The sequence below is a fragment of the Dipodomys merriami genome, unplaced genomic scaffold (assembly GCF_024711535.1).
Source record: "Dipodomys merriami isolate MVZ:Mamm:240054 unplaced genomic scaffold, mDipMer1.0.p SCAF_13, whole genome shotgun sequence".
In the NCBI taxonomy this organism is placed as follows: Eukaryota; Metazoa; Chordata; class Mammalia; order Rodentia; family Heteromyidae; genus Dipodomys; species Dipodomys merriami.
Window position 1 is genome coordinate 14,872,565 of NW_027202604.1, and position 21,651 is coordinate 14,894,215.

Genomic DNA, 21,651 nt, shown 5'->3' on the forward strand with positions numbered 1-21,651 from the left:
TATTGTCGAGTAACACAATCTGCAATAAAATAGGTCCTCAGTCTCTTTAAATTAGTGAAGTAGAAGAAACTAAATCTTTACCACATGACTTACAATCCTCACCTTTTGGTGCTGTAGTCTTCTTTGGAATGCCAAATTCTGAATCTGAGTCAGAGTTTATGGTCTCTACTACTTTCTTCTGTTTAGGTGCTCTCTTGGGCTTAGGGGCTATATCTGAAGATGGTTTTCCTATTAAGCAAATATCCATACCATAGATTAATAAATATACTTTCCAACAAACCAATCTGAAATGAATTCTGTACAATTGAGATTTCTTTGCTAATAAGAGATGGAATAGCCTAAATAATGAAATTATTCTTCTGCTTGGTCCCAACTTAAAGGCAAATGACTTCTCATAGATGACAAATGCTCTTACCTAATTATATATAATTTGCTTTTAGATAATTCAATTGTGACTTTAAACAGGGGAAATTAAAATAAATTAAAGAGTAACTTTTAAATATAGTATAACCATGGCAAAAATGTAGCATCTTTGATATATTAATTATAACTCAAGTACAGCAACATATTAAGTTGTAAGGTTTTTTTTTAAAATATTTAGTGAAAAAAGAGATTTTTTTATGGGAACCTCAAATACAATGAATAAAAACCAACCCACTTCATCCAATAATTGAAATCCAGACATGGCATTTTTATGTAAAAAGAAATATGAATATCCTAGATAAGACAAAAAGGCCTTTGTTTTGTTTTGTTTTTAAAATAGATTTTATTGTTCAGCTTCATCTGCATATCTAGCATTAGTTTTTACTTATGTAAGAAAAATGTGTTGAGTAGATCTGAATGATCTCCAGACTTTTCTATTATAAATTAAAAACCACAGCCAAGGTATGAAATCAGTTTAGATACTCTTCAATGGACAAATGGATCAAAAATATGCAGTATATATACACGAAGGAATTTCAGTCATCCATTAGAAAGAATAATACTATATTACTTGAAAAGAACTGAACCTGGAAAGAATTATGTCAAGTGATTAGGCCCAGAGAGACAAAGCATGCACATGTGCCTCCTCCATGGAATTGAGAGTCGGCTTACAAACCTGTGAGAAATATGCTTACTAGGCAATATGCAAATGTGTATAAACGTATGAACTGAAATATGGTACATTCAAGGGAGAACTCAAATAGTGTAATTCCTTAGAAAAGCCAAGACAAAGTTAAATAGAATAAAATACCAGGAAATTGTACCTGAAAGAGGTAGGGTAAGGTCAAAAAGGGAGAAGGGTAGATAAATGAAGAGGAGAAAGAGGAAGAATGTTGTCAAGAATTCAATGTAGGCCTACAAAATTAAGAAAAGTAAGGGAAGGGGTGGGTTGGGAAGGATGGCTGAGAATGTTGAAATCAGTGACACTGATCAAGAGACATTGTAGTCATAAACTGCTTTGTAATGACAACTTTTTGTATACCTACTTAAAGATTTTTTTTAAAAAATCCTCATGTCAGTGTATGAAAGTTCAAAATAAAAATTGTTTTTTTACGTGGTTTACTGGAGATAAGATTCTCACCGACTTTCCTGCCCAGACTGGCTTTGAACCTCGATCCTCAGATCTCAGCCTCCTGAATAGCTAGGATTATAGGCATGAGCCACCCAGTGTTGAGCTCGACAAATAAAATTTTAAATTTGGCCGGGCACTGGTGGCTCACGCCTGTAATCCTAGCTACTCAGGAGGCTGAGATCTGAGGATCGTGGTTCAAAGCCAGCCCGGGTAGGAGAGACCGTGAGACTCCTATCTCCAATAAACCACCAAAAACCGGAAGTGGCGCTATAGCTCAAGTGGTAGAGCGCTGGCCTTGAGCTGAAGAGCTGAGGGACAGCGCCCAGGCCCAGAGTTCAAGCCCCCACGACCGACAAAAAAAAAAATTTTTTTAAATTTGTTTTTTTATTGTCAAGGGGTTATAGTTACATAAGTAAGGTAATAAGTACATTTCTTGTTAAACTTGTTACCCTTTCCTCATTTTTCTCCTAATTTCTCGCCCCCCACCCCAGCTTCCCTGGCCCCAAGTTGTATAGATCATTCCCAATATTTTTGTCTTGTGTATATCACTATTGCATTGGTACGGAGGTTCCTCAAAAGACTCCACATAGAGCTCCCCTATGACCCAGCAATCCCACTTCCAGGCATTTACCCAAATGGCCACAAACAAGGCCACAGTAAAGCTACCAGTAAACAATAAACAACTACCAATAAACAACTATGTTTATTGCAGCATTATTTACCATAGCTAAGATATGGAACCAACCCAGATGCCCCTCAGAAGATAAATGGATCTAGAAAATGTGGTATGTATATATAAATATATAATATATATTATATTTATAATGGAATTCTATGCTTCCATCAGAAAGAATGATACTGCCCCATTTGTAAGAAAATGGAAAGATTTGGAAAAAATCATATTCATATTAAGTGAAATAAGCCAGAACCAAAGAAACATAGATCCTATGGTTTCCCTTATTTATAATAATTATCATATATCTAGGATAATCTTAGAGATGAGCAAAATAGCTCAATAGCTATGTACATATGACTGTATAAGATGATGCTAAGCAAAATGAACTCCAAGACATGGACACAAGAGGTTTTTCTTCGTTGTTGCTGTTTTTAATGTACTATGTTATTATTTTTGTTTCTTTTGTATGTTCTTCTCCCTATAGTATATCCTCTGTTGCTACTGTATTTGATTTTGGTACCCTAGTATTATATATTGTTTACTTGAATTAGGGAAGGGAAGGGGAACAGCAGAATGGTGAGACTAAGGACAGGGGGGAACCAGTGCAACACTGAAATATTTCCAAGATATCATCTTGGAAATGATCTATACAACTTAGGGGGAGGGGTTAGGTGGAGGAGAAGTAGGAGAAAATTGAGGGAAAGGGTAACAAGTTTGTCAAGAAATGTACGCATTACCTTACTTATGTAACTGAAACCCCTCTGTACATCACCTTGGCAATTAAAATAAAATGGAAAAAGAAAAAAAAGTTATAGCACAGGAAGGAGGGAAGGAAAAAGAGAAAGAGAAAGAAAAGAGATAAAGAAAAAGAGAGGAAAGAGAGAGAGAAAGGAAGAAAGGCAGAAAGAAAGAAAGAAAGAAAGAAAGAGAAAGAAAGAAAGAAGAAAAAGGAAGGAAGGAAGGAAAGAAGGGAGGGAGGGAGAGAAGGAGGGAGGGAGGGAAGGAAGGAAAGGAAAGAGAGAGAGATAAAAGAAAGAAAGAAAGAAAGAAAGAGAGAGAGAAGAAAGAAAGAAAGAAAGAAAGAAAGAAAGAAAGAAAGAAAGAAAGAAAGAAAGAAAGAGAGAGAGAGAGGAAGGAAGGAAGGAAGGAAGGAAGGAAGGAAGGAAGGAAGGAAGGAAGGAAGGAAGGAAGGAAGACGATTAAAGGAAAATGATAGGGTATGTCTCACTGTGGGTTCCCCAGCCATAGAACTGCCTTACCCCAAGACAAGAATTCAAGAACAAATATTTATTTAGGAAGTGATGGAATGAAGTCTAAAAGTGAGATAGAGATAGATGCAACTGACATTTATAATCTCGGCAATTTTGAGGACAGTGTTAGGTAGTTCCTGGGCAAAAGAGCAGGACTGTAGATTTAAAAAAAAAGTAACTAAAGCAGAAAGGGCTGGGAACATGGCTCAAGTGGTAGAATACTTAGGAGGCTCTAAGTTCAAAGCACTATACTGCCAAATAAAGAGGCAAACAAACAAATAAGTACAGCTATTAATAGATTAATTGCCAAGTCATTTGTCACTCTGAAGCTTAATTAATCTCAATGGGGAACTTGAGGGAGCCAGTACAAAACATATACCTAAGATATTAGGTCACCTGAGAAGCAAGGGCACTACGCTTAAAGGCCAGCTCTTATAAATCAGTTCTCCCCAACCATTGCTTAAGAGTAATTGGGGTCAAGAGAGTTTTAATAGTCAAACACAGTTGCAAAACAAAAGTTCTTGGGCAAAGAAACACAGACATTGGACAATGTGTATGGAAGAAGGGAACCCTGGCTGGATGCATTGCCTAGTGTGTTAGCTAGAGACGTCCATAACTAATCTTACCCCAGTTCTAGTGCATTCAGACTGTTTTTGCTATTGTCCTGCTATATTTAATACACATGTGTCTATATTGATGCTGTATGCTGTGGATTTTTAAGATGCTTAAGTGGCTAGTCCATATCATTTAAATGTTGTCTTATATAAATCTCAGTTAGATGTGTTTGTATTATTTTTCAAACACAAAGCACTAATACTGACTTCCTTTAAAAAGACAACTCTATTACATCTTGGTAATAGTAACATATTATTTGATTCATTGGTTCACTGATAACATAGGCCAATTGAAAAGAAAGAAGCTACATGAGCAACAACAACAAAAAAGAAAATCCTAGCTGAACTCCTTCCACATAAGGACTAAAGACATGAGTAATACAGAAAACAGTATCAGGTTACTATAAGACAAATCTAATCTACTTTAAAACCTAACAAGAAGCTTTACTGGATAGCTATGTTTAAATATCAATGCATAGGGTTATTTTATAATTACATTTCTTTAAAATATAGTCTTAAAAAATAAAATATAGTCTTATAGACATTTTAGAATCCTTTCACAATGGGTGGGATTGTATTGATACTTTATAACACTTTTATTAAGTGAAGTCCTGAAGTAAATAGTTTCAAATGATACAGTTTGCTTTCATGTCAATTATTATGGTTTATGTAATGCTTAACAAAATCAAATACATACCCTTTTTAGCAGCTACTGTTTTACTTGGTACTTTGTCTGCTTGCTTCAAACCAAATGATGGTGAAAAAACAGAAGCAGTATCTTCTTCATTACTGTCAAATTTAGCTGAATCTGAAAGTGTCAAAGCATTTTTAGTAGAGATTCTATAAAGACTTCTTAGTAGGGGTTGGGAAGGTGGCTCAGTGGTAGAGTGCTTGCCTTGCATGCATGAGGCTCTGGGTTCGATTCCTCAGCACCACATAAGCAGAAAAAGCTGGAGGTGGGGCTGAGGCTCAAGTGGTAGACTGCTAGTCTACAGCTGAAGAGCTGAAGGACAGCGCCCAGGCCCAGAGTTCAGTCCCCACAACAAGCAAAAAAAAAAAAGACTTCTTAGTAAACTGATTCTTTGATGACTTATCTCTAACTATATAATTGATCTTGTAAATTTCTATTTTGATTATATAATCCACAATATATTAAAGGCTGAAAAAGTATAACAATGCTATACCTCAAAAATGTTAGCTCTGTTGTGGAGCAACATATAATTGCATACAGTAGTGAACATTAACAGTATTAAGTGCTAATCATTTAAAACACAGCTTATCAGTTCAACAAGTATATACTAATTAACTTACTTTGAATGAGATATAAAAAAGATCCATTGTGATTGTTTTAATTTAAATAGTATTGTTAACCTATCAAAACTGTCAGTACTGATGTTCAAATCTAAATAGTAAGCATTTATTTTTCTTAATGGATACATCATTGAAGGCTAATTTTAAAGGCATGCAAGCTTACTGTCAGTTTTTTGGGTTGTTTTTTTCTTTCTGGACAAGGTCTCAATACTCAGGCCAGCCCAGCTGTAAGTTCATTTTTGTTCACAAATTAGCTTAATTTGGCAATCAATTCTTTCCTACCTCAAACCATCCCAAGTATTTTTAAACAGTTACTTTGATATAGATAAATATGATTATAACTGTGTTTACATAATATCTATCTATTGATTGCAGTAGATCCAGTCTTTATGGATACATATTTAAAAACTCAAGACACTGAGTCAATTAAGTGATATTAAAAACTCAAATGCCAAAAGCACTGGGATAAAAAGCATACTCTAACTAAATCTGTTCCTATGAAGATTTTAGTCTCTGAGCTAATAGGATTTAGTAAAAAAATCTGTATCTATACTATTTATAGTTTTAAAATTATATTCACATTGCCATGGGAATCAAATTTAATCCTCCAAAATTTATTTTTATATTTTTCTCATTATTAAGTCATGATTTGAGCCAGGTGCCAATGGTTCACGCCTATAATCCTAACTACATAGGAAGCTGAGATCTGAGGATCATGGTTTGAAGCCACCCCTGGCAAGAAAGTCCATGGGACTCTTATTCCAATTAAGTCAGAAAAAGCCAGAAGTAGAGCTATGGCTCAAGTGGCAGAATGATAGCCTCAAGCAAAATATCTCAGAGACAATGCAGAGACCCTGAGTTCAAGCACTGGGACCAGACATATAGATGCTCTATACACAAAGAGGTTACGTCTATTTGTCTACCTAAACGCTTCCATAATGCCTATTCTGACCAATCAGTTGGGAAATCACCCTTTTAAGAAGAAAATTACCCTATTAAGTTTTTTTTCTAATGTAAAAAAGTCTTCTGTACTCATAAAAAAAATTCTAAAACTAAGCTTATCCACTGCTTTCTCTCCACCAAACAGAGCAGCATTAATTAACCAGCGAAAAAGTGAAAGAGCATACCGTCTTCTGACTTCTGAGAGTATGACGTGAATGAGAAGAGATTCCCAAAATCTTGACCTTTTTTGTCATGTGAAGACTTTCTATTAGAAAGAAACATCATAAAGAGAAAATAATGTAAACATCTCATTTAATCCTGATAATCTGTAATAAGTATGTGTACTGTAGGATTATAATCAGAGATAATCTTAGTTCTTTCATTTACTTTTCTTTCACTGTTGAAGCCAAGGAAAAATAACAACACATTTTAAAAATAAATCTATATACTCACATTTTTTCATAAATCTATGTATACACAATATTTAACATATTAATATATGGAATGGGGCAATGGTCTGGTTATTAAAAATACCACTAAACTAAATTCTATGGTTGACAGAAATAATCAGCCCAAAATTTAACAACAGAAAATTATTGATAAAAATCAACAAGTATGACAGAATCCCCTTCATGACAAAAATATAATTCTATTTACTCAAAAGTCCATTATGAAGATATTTGCCAATCCTTCCCCTAAAATATAGAAAGTGCTATGGGAATAAGTGCAGTATTAACCTTATCTAGAATGCTAACAATTTCTTAGAGCTCACTATAAGATCTTTGTTAAATGCTTAGATAATGAAATGTACTATATTAGTGAATAATAGTCACTGTATTACTTACTCTGGAGTAGCTTTTGATTTGCCTGGAGAAAATGTATATTCATCTTTATCTAAGCCATCTGACGGAACAAAATCGTCTTCCCCATCATTCATTATGGGAGAGGCTTTTACTTTCAGTTCCTCTAAATCATTATTGTCATCATCATCATCAGCATCATCATCCTCTTCTTCTGAGAAATCAAATGTGTACTTAGGTCTTTCAGCTAAGAGAGAAATGAAAGTAAATGTTACCTGGGTGCTGTTACCAGTGGCTGATCCCTATAATCCTAGGAAGCAGAGATCTGAGGATCGTGGTCTAAAGCCAGCAGGGGCAGGCAAGTCTATGAGACTCTTATCTCCAATTAAGTACCAAAAAGCCAGAAGTGGAACTGTGGCTCTACACAGCACTAGCTTTGAACAAAGAAGCTCAGAGCCAGAGTCCATGCCTTGAGTTCAAGCTATGGGACTGGTACAAAAAAATAAACAACAAAAAATTGAATGTTAGCTGGCACAGTGGTATATGCCTACAGTTCCACCTATTCAAGATGCTGAGGCAGAAAACACTCTAAGCCCATGATCAAAGCTGGCCTGAGCAACACATGGATATCTCTCAAAAACAAGGCAGTAATATTAAACTCAAATCCTAGACTTACCTGCAAGAACTTTTTTAAAATGCAAGGAAAAAAGGAAAGAAAATGAAAAATTCAGAGTTAGGCTCTGTGGCTCACAAATGTAATCACAGCTACATGAGAGACAATCAGGAGGATCATAGTTCAAGGACAACCTAGGCAAAGAGTTAATAAGACCCCATTCTCAACCAATAAGCCAAGATTTGGTGCCAATGATACCAGCAGGAAGTTGTGGGTAGGAGAATTAAAGTCTGAGTCTGGCAATGATATGAGGCCCTGCCTAAAAATAACTAAAGCAAAAAAAAAAAAAAAACAACTAAAGGGGCATTGCTCAAGTGGTATAGTACCTGCCTAATAAGAGCAAGGCCCCGAGTTCAAACCTGAGTATCATCAAACCAAATAATAATAAATAACATCTGCTTTACAGTTGCCAGGAGGCTAGGGGTAAACATTGTATGTATTAAGAGAATACAAACTAATGGGAGTGATTTATTACTCAAAAACTGACAAAAGCAGTCAATGTAGATTTGTTTCACATGGCCACTGTATAAGAGACTAGTACAAAATTTCTCATTTCCTCAATGAGAAGTTTTAGTTCTTTTAAAAAGTACTAAACTTGAGAGGAATGGTAGCACACACCATAATCCTAGCAAATGCAGGAGTGTGAGTTCAAAGCTAGCCTAGGCTACATAGCCAACCTGGACAATATAATGAGATCCAATCTCAAAATACCTTTAAAAAGCACTAAACTTTGACTTAGCCTCTTATATTAAAAACTTTTCTGGTTTTATAGTTAGTTTTGCTATGAAATAACAAAGACAGAAAAACTTCTATGAAAAAGACAGAAAACATAATAACTTCAACACATTAATAAAATATAATTTTATATAAAATGCCTAAAAAGATAACCGTTATGGGAAAAGGCATACTTGCATAATACAAATGAGTTTTATTAAAATTTCTAACATATGTTATGAGATAAAATTTTTAAATTTTTTGATACTCTGTAATTTTATATTTTATTTTTCAGATATGGGAAAGCGGGTTAATTTTTGTATAATTTAAGTTATCCACATTAAAGACTTGCCTATATTATTAGAAAAGAAAATTCAGTTACCTGATTATTAAAGAATCAAAGAACTTAAGTCTTAATATATAAACAAAAGAAGTATCTATCAGAGTTTAATGACCATAATAGTATATCATTTATTTTAATAAATTGGGAATTGAATTTTGAGAAGAATCTATAAAACAAAAATCTAGGAGATTCTAATTATTTGAACATTTCAATTTAATTAGTATTTGAGAAGGATCAAATCATATTCTCAACAACAATATATAAGCAAGATAGGGGGAGGATTAGGTAGGGGGGTGGGGGGGAAAGCTGGGAAGGGATGGGAAGGGTAAACAAAGGAGGAGGCTACAAAGCTTGATAAGAAATGTAGTCACTATCTTGCCCATGTAATTGTAACCCCTCTGTACAGTATTTTCACAATAAAAAAAAAGTTAAAAAAAAAAGATAGGACTCTGCAGCCTATCCTTATCACTGCCATTAAAAGAGCTATGTACATAGAATTGAGACTCTTGAAGGTTTTCACCATATAGGGGTAGAAAACAAAAACAAAAGCACTTCTAATAGACCCATCACTGCTGTGATGGGTTCATTTAAAAAAATATGTTCATTTAAAAAAATAATTATTTTAGAGCCATGGAGGGAATATAACACACTCTAAAATAAATAAAAATCCAGTATGAAAACATGACTCAATTTAGAGAAATTTATGTCCAATTTTGCCAGAAAAGACCATTCTGTAATTTTCCTTTGTCTAGTACTCTAGAAACAGATAATACTGATACCAGCTTATACTATAAGTATATACAACTTATAATGTACAGTAAAATAAACATAAAATGCATCACAATACCAGCTGCTCTTCTCAGCAGAGAATCTCTTGGAATCACCACAGGTTCTGTTTCTTCTAAGTCACTTTCTGACTTGGACTCATCATCTGACCAAGGATTCCGTTTCTTCACTTTTTTTGCACCAGGTTTACCAGTTGTTGTTGGTGTTTTTCTAACTCTGGTACCTAAAAGCAAAACAACAATAAAATATGTATAAACACTTATATAAAAGTCATTGGTGAAAAGTAAAATTGCTGTAATGCAAAGTTCATGACAAAATAACAAATGTACATGAAGATTAAGGCCATTACATCAATTATTAGAAAAAAATCAAAAGACTATTAATAACGTGTATATAGAATTCTTCTCTCACACTAACACATATGCAGACAAAACTTTTATTTCCTCACCAGGCTCCTTTTTCTCCCTTTTGGGTTTGGGACCTTTATTTATAGGAGCCGCCGGGGTCAATGCCTCTTCTCCTATACCTTCTACTGGTGTTCCACTAAATTCTTCATCAAATTCCACTTTCACTGCTGTGGTGTCAGAATCACCCTAAATATTAAAAAGAAAACCAAACCATGAGTACAAATAAAAATTAACACTGAATTCAAGTCAATAGATAGCTTCTTCATATTAGCTAAGTTTTTTTATATAAATAAGTTTTCATTGTGAAAATACTGTACAGATGGGTTACAATCACATGAGCAAGGTAATGAGTACATTTCTTATCAGGCATTTTTGCTTCCTCCTTTGTTTTTCCCCTACCATCCCTTCCCTCCCCATCTCCACAACTACATCCCCCACCCCACCCCACACCCCCGCCTAAATGGTTGCAATGGGTCGAACTATATTCCTATTTAAACAATGTTTTTTCCCTTCCACTCACCAAATTATACCAACATCAAATATAGTGAAAACAGGGGTCATACCATGGGGAGGGACATACAAAGTAACAAAATATCACATGGTACCTTATAACTAGGTTAGAAACAATAGCAAGCAAGAAAAAAAATACTTGTGTCCTTATTTTGGGGTTCATTTCTTTTTTTTTAATTTTTTTATTGTAAAGATACTATACAGAGGGTTACAGTTACATGAGTAAGGTAATGAGTACACTTCCTATTGAGCATTGTTACCCCCTCCATTGTTTTCCCCCTACCATCCCCTCCCTCCCTCCCTTCTCCAAGGTTCTTTTTTTTTTTTTTTTTTTTGATTGTGATTAAGTGATTACTTAATTTCTGGAAATTCACAGTATTGTGTAATAATGATGCTCATTTAAAGTCACAAGTTCATTCTAACTTTCCTGGAGCAAATTGTCTATCACAGTCTGTAATATATAACGGTGCTCACATGTTATATACCATATATGTGATCAGCAGCATGGGGATATTTGGTAGTGGTTCAACCAGATGAGTGGGAGTTCTTTGTTTCTTAAGTCCTGTTAGTTTTGTCATATCACCTAACATTTTGGATTTATCATCCACTTATCAGGGAGACCATGTACTGTTTGTCTCTTCGTTCTTGGCTTACCTCGCTCAACATGATTCCTTCTAGCTCCATCCATTTCCCTACAAATGCCATTATTTTGTCATTTCTAATGGCTGCATAATATTCCATTGTGTATAGATACCACAATTTTTGGATCCATTCATCTGTGGTGGGGCATCTAGGTTGTTTCCATATCCTAGCTATTGCGAACAGTGCTGCAATAAACATGGAGGTGCACATGTCCTTATATATTGGTTCCTGTTGTTCAGGGTAGATGCCTAGAAGTGGTATGACTGGGTCGTAAGGGAGGTCAATCTTTAGCTTTCTAAGGACCCTCCAGACTGCTTTCCAAAGTGGTTGTATGAGTGTACATTCCCACCAGCAGTGTAATAGCGTTCCTCGTTCTCCACATCCCCTCCAGCATTTGTCGTTGGCTGATTTGTGGATGTGGGACATTCTGACTGGGGTAAGGTGGTATCTCAGGGTTGTCTTTATTTGCATTTCCTTCACCACCAGGGATGATGAACATTTCCTCATGTGTTTCTTTGCCATTTTTATTTCTTCATTTGAGAAGTCCCTCTTTAGTTCCCTTGCCCATTTAGTAATTGGTTTGTTGGGTTTGGGAGGGATTAGTTTCTTGAGTTCCCTGTATATACAGGATGTTAACCCCTTGTCTGATAAATTGCTGGTAAATATTTTTTCCCAATTAGTTGGTTGTCTTTCTAGCTTGGTTGTGATAGCTTTATCTGTGCAGAAGCTTTTTATTTTAAGGTAGTCCCATTTGTCGAGTCTCTCTCCAACTTGTTGTGACCCTGGGACTCTGTTCAGGAAGTTCCTTCCTGTGCCTATTAGTTCAAGTGTCTCTCCTACTCTGTGCTGCAGTAGTTTCAGAGATTCAGGTTTAATGTTAAGGTTTTTAATCCATTTTGAGTTGATGTTGGTGAATGGTGATAGGCTGGGGTCCACTTTTAGTTTTCTGCATGTGGCTGCCCAGTTTTCCCAGCACCAGCGGTTGAAGAGGCTGTGTTTCTTCCATTGTATGTCTTTGGCTCCTTTGTCGAATATCAGCTGGCTGAAGGATTTATTTCTGGATCTTCTATTCTGTTCCATTGGTCTTCGGGTCTGTTTTTGTGCCAGTACCATGCTGTCTTTGTTATTATAGCTCTGTAGAAGAGTTTGAAGTTCGGCATGGATAGCCCTCCCATATTGTCTTTATCCCCTGGAATTGTTTTGGCTATTCTAGGTCTTTTGTTGTTCCATATGAATTTTTGGACTGTTTCCTGTATTTCAGTGATGTACGTCATTGGGATTTTAATAGGAATTCCGTTGAATTTGTATATTAGTTTTGGAAGAATTACCATCTTTACTATATTAAGTCGGCCTATCCAGGAGCATGGGAGGTCTTTCCATTTCCTAGTGTCTTCTGCAATTTCTTTCTTTAATTTTTTATAGTTCTCATTAAATAGTTCTTTTACATCTTTGGTTAGGTTAATTCCTAAATATTTTATTTTTCGGGAGGTTATTGTGAATGGGGTTGCTCCCTTTATTTCCTTCTCTTCCTGTACATTATCAGTGTATAGGAAGGCAACTGATTTTTGTGGGTTTATTTTGTATCCTGCTATTTTGCCGAAGTGATTTATGATTTCTAAGAGTTTGGGGATGGAGTTTTTGGGATCGTGGAGGTATAGTATCATGTCGTCTGCAAAAAGGGATAGTTTAACTTCTTCTTTCCCTATGCAGATCCCTTTAATGTCTTTTTCTTGCCTTATTGCCCTGGCTAAGGGTTCTAGGACTATATTGAAGAGGAGTGGAGACAGTGGGCATCCTTGCCTTGTTCCTGATTTTAGGAGAATTGGTTGTAGCCTTTCCCCATTAAGTATAATATTGGCTATTGGTCTGTCATAAATGGCTTTCATTGTTTTTAGAAATGTTCCTTCTATTCCTATTTTCTCCAGAGCTTTTAGCATGAATGAATGTTGAATTTTGTCAAAGGCCTTTTCTGCATCTGTGGCGATAATCATGTGATTCTTGACCTTGGCTCTGTTGATATGTTGGATTACATTTATTGACTTACGTATGTTAAACCATCCCTGTGTCTCTGGGATGAAGCCTACCTGGTCATAGTGAATTATTTTTTTTATGTGTTTCTGGATTCTGTTAGCTAGAATCTTGTTAAGGATCTTTGCATCTGTGTTCATCAAGGAGATTGGCCTGTAATTCTCCTTTTTGGTTGGGTCTTTGCCTGGTTTGGGGATGAGTGTGATATTGGCTTCGTAGAATGAGTTTGGGATACCTCCCTCCTTCTCTGTTTCTCTGAAGAGCTTGAGGAGTATGGGTATTAGTTCTTGTTTAAAGGTCTTATAGAATTCTGCTGTGAATCCATCTGGTCCTGGGCTTTTTTTTGTTGGAAGACTTTTGATAGCTTCCTGTATCTCATTATAGGATATTGGCTTATTTAATTGGTTAACTTCTTCTTTGCTCAGTTTGGGCAACTTGTATTTCTCCAAAAATGCATCCATTTCTGCCCGATTTTCTTCCTTTAGAGAGTATAGCTTTTGAAAGTAGTCTGTTAGAATTGTTTGGATATCTTGGGTACGTGTGGTGATGTTTCCCGTGGCATCCCTAATCCTATTAATATGGGTTTCCTCTCTTCTTTTTTTAATTAATCTAGCCAATGGGCCATCAATTTTGTTTATTTTTTCAAAGAACCAGCTTTTTGTTTGGTTTATTTTGGTTATGGTTTTCTGATTTTCTAATTGGTTAATCTCTGCTTTTAATTTGGTTATCTGGCTTCTTCTAGTAGCTTTAGGTCCCATTTTTTCTTGTTTTTCTAGCTGTTTTAATTGCAACATGAGATTATTTACTTGGTCTGTCTCCATTCTCTTGATGTGGGCACTGAGGGCAATAAATTTGCCCCTCAGGACTGCTTTTGCTGTGTCCCACAAGTTTCTTTGTGAGGTGTTTTCATTTTCATTGAGTTATAGGAAATGCTTTATTTCTTCTCTGATCTCTTCTGTTATCCAGGCATTGTTAAGGAGTGTGCTGTTCAATTTCCATGTATTAGAGAAATTTCTGTGGTATGCTTTGTTATTGAGAGCTAGCTTGATTCCACTGTGGTCAGATAGGATACAGGGGATTATGTCGATCCCTTTGTTCCTTGCATGAACTATGATATGGTCTATTTTGGAGAAAGTTCCGTGAGCTGCTGAGAAGAATGTGTACTGTGTTGTTTTAGGGTGAAATACTCGGTAGATGTCTATTAATTCCGCTTGAAGTATGGCCTCTCTTAATTCGGTAGCTTCTTTGCCAATCCTCTGGTTGGTAGACCTGTCCTTTGGTGAGAGTGGTGTGTTAAAGTCTCCTAGTATTATCGTATTGGGATCTATTTTATTCTGTAAGTTTGAGAGCATTTGTTTGACATATCTGGGTGCACCAATATTTGGGGCATATAAGTTGATGATGGTTATATCCTCCTCTTGGATTGTTCTCTTTATTAATATGTAGTGTCCGTCCTTGTCTTTCTGTACTGATTTTAATGAAAAGTTTATTTTGTCAGATATCAGGATAGCTACACCTGCTTTCTTACTGGGGGCGTTTGATTGGTAGATCCTTTTCCACCCCTTCACTCTGAGTTTGTTTGTATGTTTGGCTGAGAGGTGGGTCTCCTGAAGGCAACAGATGGATGGGTCTTGTTTTCTGATCCAGTCCTCAGTTCGTTTTCTTTTAATTGGCGAATTCAGCCCATTTATATTAAGAGAAAGTATAGAGAGATGCATTGTTGTCCCTGCCATTCAGTTTTCCTAAGTTTTTCTTCTTTCCTTTCCTCCTGTGCTTGCTCAGTTAGACTTTGAGTAACTCCTGTTTGGGGCAGGCCCCAGTTCCTGGTTGCTTTCTTCAGGTTGTGTCCCCCCTCTTAGAATTCTTTGTAATGCTGGCTTAATGATTATGTATTCATTTAGTTTTTCTTTGCTATTAAAAGTTTTCAGTTCTCCATCGAATGTGAATGCTAGCTTTGCCGGGTATATCAGTCTGGGTTGGCAGTTATTGGCTCTCAGGGCTCGTATGGTGCTTTCCCAGGCTTTTCTTGCATTCATTGTTTGTGTGGAGAGATCTGCAATGATTCTTATTTTTTTCCCATTGTAGTATAGCTCCTTCTTCATTTTTGCTGCATGCAGGATTGTTTCCTTGTTATTCAGATCTATCATTTTTACTATAATGTGTCTAGAAGTGTTTCTCCTGGGGTCTTGCTTGTTGGGTGTTCGATAAGCTTTTGTGATGTAGTTAAGATGGTCGTTTTTGAGGTGGGGAAAATTTTCATTGATTATATTGTTAAATAGGTGTTGCATTCCCTTGCTCTGGAATTCCTCACCTTCGTCCACTCCAATTATGCGAAGGTTAAATTTTTTAGCATTATCTGCTTGCTCTTGAATATCCCTTTGGTTTAATTTGAGTGATTTTTCCATATCTGTCACTTTTTGGTCCAGTTGGTGTATTCTGTCTTCTGTATCTGACACTCTACCTTCCATTTCATTCACTCTGTTGACAGTGGCTTCTATTGTGGTTTGCATGGAGGAAATGGATCCCTTTATGGATTCAATGTTGGTTCTCAGAGTACTGATCTCACCTCTCAATGAGGTATGCATTACCTCTAATTTGGCATTTATCTCACTTCTTACTGAGGTTTGTGCACCTTCTATTTTTGCATGCATCTCTTGTTTGATACCCTGTATCTCTTTGGATAGTTCATCCTTGTGCTCTTTCAATTTCTGATCAATTTCTCGCTTTATTTCTTGAGTCATTGCCTCCAGCAACCCTTGGATGTAGCTTTTGTCTTCCATTCCTGCTTTGCTCCCACTGGGGCTCTCCCCTGCATGGCTGCTGGCTTTTGAGGTGAGCTTGCTGTCCTGGGTGGTGGTAAACCTTGTGATTTTTCTCTGTGATTTTCGCATGGAGGTTCAGGAGACTGCTCTTCAATTTTGTTTTGGTGTGTCTGTCTTTGCTTGGTTGCTGATTCTGTATTGGTAGAGAGAGTCTGTGCCTGATCTGGGTTCTGCTGGGAGCCTATTTCCAGCTGCTATTCTGACTTACTTAGGATTCTCAGCTCTCTGCTGTAGATTGCTGGCAGTTCCCGCCTTTGGAAGGGTTGAGCAGCCTAGACTGCTTGTGTTTGCTCCTACGGGTGCTCTTGTGAAGAACAGATGCTCTGGATGCACTCTCCCAAATACTGGAGTCTGCTATGGGCTCCTGATGTGTTTTTGTTTGTTTGTTTTGGGCTGGTTGTGGGCTTGAACTCTAGGTTTGGGTGCTGTCCCTCAGCTTTTCAGCTCAAGGCTGGCACCCTACCATTTGAGCCACAGCACCACTTCTGACCCTTTTTGCTTTTGTGATGCTGAGGAATCAGATCCAGGGCCTTATACATCCAAGACTATCACTCTATTGCTGAGCCGCCTTAACAGTCTGAGCTCCTGCTTACTATCAGGTGCTGGCAGCCTGTGTTGCCCAATTCTCAGTCTAGGGTATATGGGTGGAGTTTTGGTGGGGTTTGGGCTTCTCTTGTCCTGGGCTTCCAGGTCTTTTGTTGTCACAGGCGTGCTTCCTGGGGAGTGTTGTTTCCTGGTTTTCTCCCCACTGTTGAGGCATATGCTCAGCTTTTTACTTCAGTTGGGAGGAGCTGGTTGTGTTGTTCAGGCGCCGGATCCCCGGGCCTGGTTCCGGCCCCAGCCTGGAGTGCGCTCGTTAGGCCTGTGCTGATGTGTATACCACCTAGGTTATGCAGCCTGGAGCGCACTCGTTAGGCCTGTGCTGATGTGTATACCACCTAGGTTATACAGCCTGGGGGACACAGTTCAAATTTCTTCTACTGTTGGTAGTCTTGACCCAGGGGCGCTGTTCCTGGCTTGGGCATTTAAGCTCCCTTCCAGGGGCGCTCTTGCTCTAGCCTGGCCAGCTGAGTGTGCTCCACGGGCTGGTGGAGCTCTCAAACAGTTCCCAGTTTTAGTGGGTCCTGTGGTCCGGGTGTTGGGGTAGGGAGTCTAGGTCAGGGTCTGGGGATTCCCTCCAGCTCTGGTCTCCCTTGAGGGATACACTTCCCCTGTGGGGTACTCACCCTGGAGCTGGTTGTTTCTGTGTGGTGTAGGTCATCAGTTGTTGTTGCAATCCGAGTTCGGTTGGGGTGGTTGCGGGCTGGGTTGGGCGGTTGTGGCTCTGTGTGATTCTTTTCTGTCTCCGCCTCTGTCGAAGCTGTTGGGTCAAAAGTGTCCATGCTCAGGCAGCTTCTTCGTGGTGTCTCTGGGGCCCGAGCGGCCCCACCGGGTCGTTGCGATCGCGATCAGGGGGGTGGTCTGCTGACAGGTCCCTTTGTCGCGATGCTGGTGCCGAGCGGCTTTGGCGGGATGGAGCCTCTCTGCTCGGGTGGAGAGTGAGGGGTGGGGGTGGGATCCTCGTGGAGACTCCCTGCTGGTAGGTTTCTCTGTTCCTGGCGATCCGCTGTTCTGCAAACCGGTACCTGGTGATCTGAAAGCAGCCCCCTGTGTCTCTGGGGCTCCCGCAGCCCCCGCCGGGCCGGCTGGCCGGCAGCTTGGCACACTGCCGCGCGGCCAGTAAAGGTTGGGGGAGGGGTCTTTGCTTTTCTCTGTTCTGAAATTCTTCTTTTCCTCTCTTTTTTTTTTTTTTGTTATTCTCCGCCTCTGGTTTTTCTCTGAGTGTTCGTCTTTTTGTTGTTGTAGGTCTCTTGGGGAGATTAAGCGTTGGAACTCGAACTCTCTTTTTGGTTGGAGAGAGCTGTGGCATTTCCCTACTGCCCCGTCGCCATCTTGGTCCCCCCTCCTCCGGTTCATTTCTTTTAACACCATCTTATCTGACCTTTTCTGCTTGTCTCAGATATATACTAGTTATTGCAAATAAGAAAAACCATGAGACCTATGTTTCTTTGCACTTGGCTTACTTCACTTAATATAATTTTTTCCAAGTTGTTCCATTTCCCAACAAATGGGGCAATGTCATTCTTTCTGATGGAGGCATAGAATTCCATTGTGTATATATACCACATTTTCTTGATCCATTCATCTATTGAAGGACATCTGGGTTGCTTCCATATCTTAGCTATGGTAAATAATGCTTCAATAAACATAGTTGTGCTGGTAGCTTTAGTGTGGTCTTGCTTGTGATCATTTGGGTAAATGCCCAAAAGTGGGATTGCTGGGTCATAGGGCAGCTCTATATGGAGTCTTTGAGAAACCTCCATACTACTTTCCAAAGTGGTTGAACAAGTTTATACTCCCACCAACAATGCAGTATGGTTCCCTTCTGGCCACATTCCCTCCAGCATCTGTTGTTATCAGATTTCTTGATTATAGCCATTCTAACTGGGGTGAGGTGGTATCTCAATGCTGTTTTGATTTGCATTTCTTTTATGGCTAGGGAGGTTGAGCATTTCTTCATGTGTCTATTGGCCATTCTTATTTCCTCTTCGGAGAAGTTTCTCTTTAAATCTTTAGCCCACTTATTTATTTGGCAGTTGTTTCTTTGAGGATTTGTTGTTGGGGAATTTAATTTTTTGAGTTCCAGGTATATTTTAGATATGAGACCCTTGTCTATTTTTTTTTTTTTGGGTCCAGATGTGGGGCCTGAACTCTGGGCCTGGGCCTGGGCGCTGTCCCTCAGCTCTTCAGCTCAAGGCTAGCGGTCTACCACTTGAGCCACAGCGCCACTTCCGGCTTTTTTCTTTTTGCTTATGTGGTGCTGAGGAATCGAACCCAGGGCCTGAGGCATGCAAGGCAAGCGCTCTACCACTGAGCCACCTTCCCAGCCCCAACCCTTGTCTATTGTATGGCCAGTGAAGATCTTCTCCAAATCTGTGGGCTTTCTATTAATGTTGCTATCAGCTAAGTTGTTGTTTGCTTGTTTACTGAAGCCCTAACAGATGACTATAATCAGATTGTTTTGTTTCTTTTATTGGCATCAATTAACATCTAATTTTCTATTATATTCACTGAGATGACAGCTACTTAGAAGCAACTGTTTAAAAAAATGCTTTTGTGCTTCAAGTGATAGCTCTGCACAGAAAACTGATCTCTATATCCAGCACTTAAGACTTACTTCCCACGTATTAAACAGACTGAGCCTATCTCAGTCTGAGGTAGCTCCACTAGCCTACTTCCAAGTACCTTTTGGATCTATTGAATGCACTGCTTGAGTTGTAAGGTAACTTGTACAGAAACATTAGCTTTTCTTCAAGACCATTATACATCCAGTCTTTCTAACCTTTCCCTCTTCTAGCCAACCCTAGCCCATCTAACTCAAGGACAAATAAATGTCAAATTTTCAAAGTCCTCAAGGACAAATAAATGTCAAATTTTCAAAGTCCTCAATAGCATATACCTGTTCAATAATGTAAGATGCTTCATAATTTTTTATCTAAGTAAATACTAAGAGCAATAAATATTTTCCTACTATAAAAATGCTGATATAGAAATGTACATAAGTGTACATTTATTTATTTGGAGGTACTGACATTTGAACTCAGGACTCATGCTTGCTAGCCAAGCACTCTACCACTTGATTCATGACTCCAGCCCTTTTTCCTGTAGTTATTTTTAAATTGGCCTTATATTCTTGTCTGAGACAACCTAGATTGCAATCCTCCAAGTTATATTTCCCACATATGGCATGATAGGTGTAATCTACCAAGCCCTGATTTTTTTTTTCCTGAGATAGAATATGTTTTTTCTTTGTTCAGACTCAACTTAAACTGCCTTCCTCTAAATCTTCAACTCCTAAATTTATGGGATTATAAAAGCATGATGCACCACACCTAGCCTTAAGTTTATATTTTTATTTTATTTTACCTTTTTCATTTGTTTGTGTTAGTACTAGGGCTTTAACTCAAGGGCTTTAACGCTTGGCTTTTTCATTCATGTCTGTCAATCTATCAGCTGAACCATACCTCCAGTCGCTTTTTTTTGTTGGTCCTGGGGCTTGAACTCTGTGCCTGAGTGCTGTCCCTCAGCTCTTCAGCTCAAGGCTAGCACTCTACCACTTGAACTACAACGCCATTTCTGGTTTTCTGGTGTTTAATTGGAGATCAGAGTCTCGCAGACTATCTTGCCTGGGCTGTCTTTGAACCTCAGTCCTCAGATCTCAGCCTCCTGAGTAGCTAGGATTACAGGCATGAGCCACTGACGTCTGGTTCAGTCTAGCTTTTTGTTTTGTTTTGTTTTGCTGGTTAATTGGAAATGAAGTAGCTTCAGATTTTTTCTGCTTTCCCTAGCTTCAAATAATAATCTTCAGATATCAGCCACCTGAGTAGATTGTTTCTCATTTTAAAAATTGAACTACAGTCAGGCACAATGGCACACACTTTAGTCTCTTCTACTCATAAGAGGATCACTTGAGCCTAAGAGTTTGTGGCCAGTCTGTACCACATAGTAAGTGGGCTCCTTTTTCAAAAACAAACCAACAAAAAATCTTAATTAAGTAAGCAGCTCTCCATATATATGTGATGGATCAACTGCTCTCAGAGAAAGAATAAGATTTCCTATGACAATCAAAATACATTAGAAAAATAAAAATGAAACATAATGAAGCATAATATAAACATATATACATAGGTAAACATATGTACATTTACACATACATTAAAGGATTATAGTCTTCTAATGAATTCAAGCAGGAGATATAACATACCTTCTTCTTCTTCAGCAACTTTTTGCTGGCATCTGCCTTCATAGCAGTAATTTCAGGAATTATTCTTCTCCCATAAGGTGAAGGCATCGTCTCTTCCAACTGAAGTTTCTTCACCTTAGGTTTGCCAACTTTACCTTTTATTGCTTTTCCAGACATTCCTGCCAGAATATCTTCTCGTTCTTGTGCTTCCACTTTCTGAAGAATATTATAAGCAAAAAGAGATGAAAATAACTCCTTAAAAAAGACAATCATACTGCAGAAGGAACTGAAACAAATTTTACTCACTCATTAGGGAATAAAGCTTTCCTTTCAATTGATCTAATCTAAGACTAATAATAATAAACAAAGAATTCTAAATAAGTAGATTTGAGTTATAATCCCTAACTAGCTTCACATTTATAATACAAGAGGGTATTAAGTCATCTAGTGCTAGATGACTTAACTGGTCCTTTTATAGGATCCTATGATATGTTATGAAATTTGGACCTGTTATCATTAGGAGCCTCACAATTCACACACAAAGGCAGTTCTGTTAAGAAGTATGAAGACAGATGAGAGACATGGCTCAAGTGGTATAGTACCAGCTCTGAGTAAAAAAGCTGAGCAAGATCACAAGGTCCTGAGTTCAAGACCCAATGCTGACAGACACACACAAAAAAAGTATGCAACTATCCTTTAGCCATAATAATGGTTCACAATATAAAGTAAGAAAGCATGAAAAAATAAAAGTCCTAATACTCTTACACTCAACTTAATGGGTTCTGGGTGGCAATA

General features: G+C 37.9%; 1 protein-coding gene across 2 annotated transcripts in view; it reads right to left on the reverse strand.

Annotated features, from left to right (window-relative positions):
• Top2b (DNA topoisomerase II beta) overlaps positions 1–21,651 on the reverse strand; it is a 74,079-nt gene that overhangs the window by 3,072 nt on the left and 49,356 nt on the right. For both annotated transcript variants that reach the window (XM_070018711.1, XM_070018710.1), the window contains exons 28-34: positions 20,878–21,072; positions 10,113–10,257; positions 9,726–9,887; positions 7,194–7,395; positions 6,534–6,613; positions 4,793–4,903; positions 103–228 (exon numbers count right to left, since the gene is read on the reverse strand). In XM_070018711.1, coding sequence (XP_069874812.1) covers positions 103–228; positions 4,793–4,903; positions 6,534–6,613; positions 7,194–7,395; positions 9,726–9,887; positions 10,113–10,257; positions 20,878–21,072 — 1,021 coding nt within the window. The remainder of the gene's footprint in view (positions 1–102; positions 229–4,792; positions 4,904–6,533; positions 6,614–7,193; positions 7,396–9,725; positions 9,888–10,112; positions 10,258–20,877; positions 21,073–21,651) is intronic.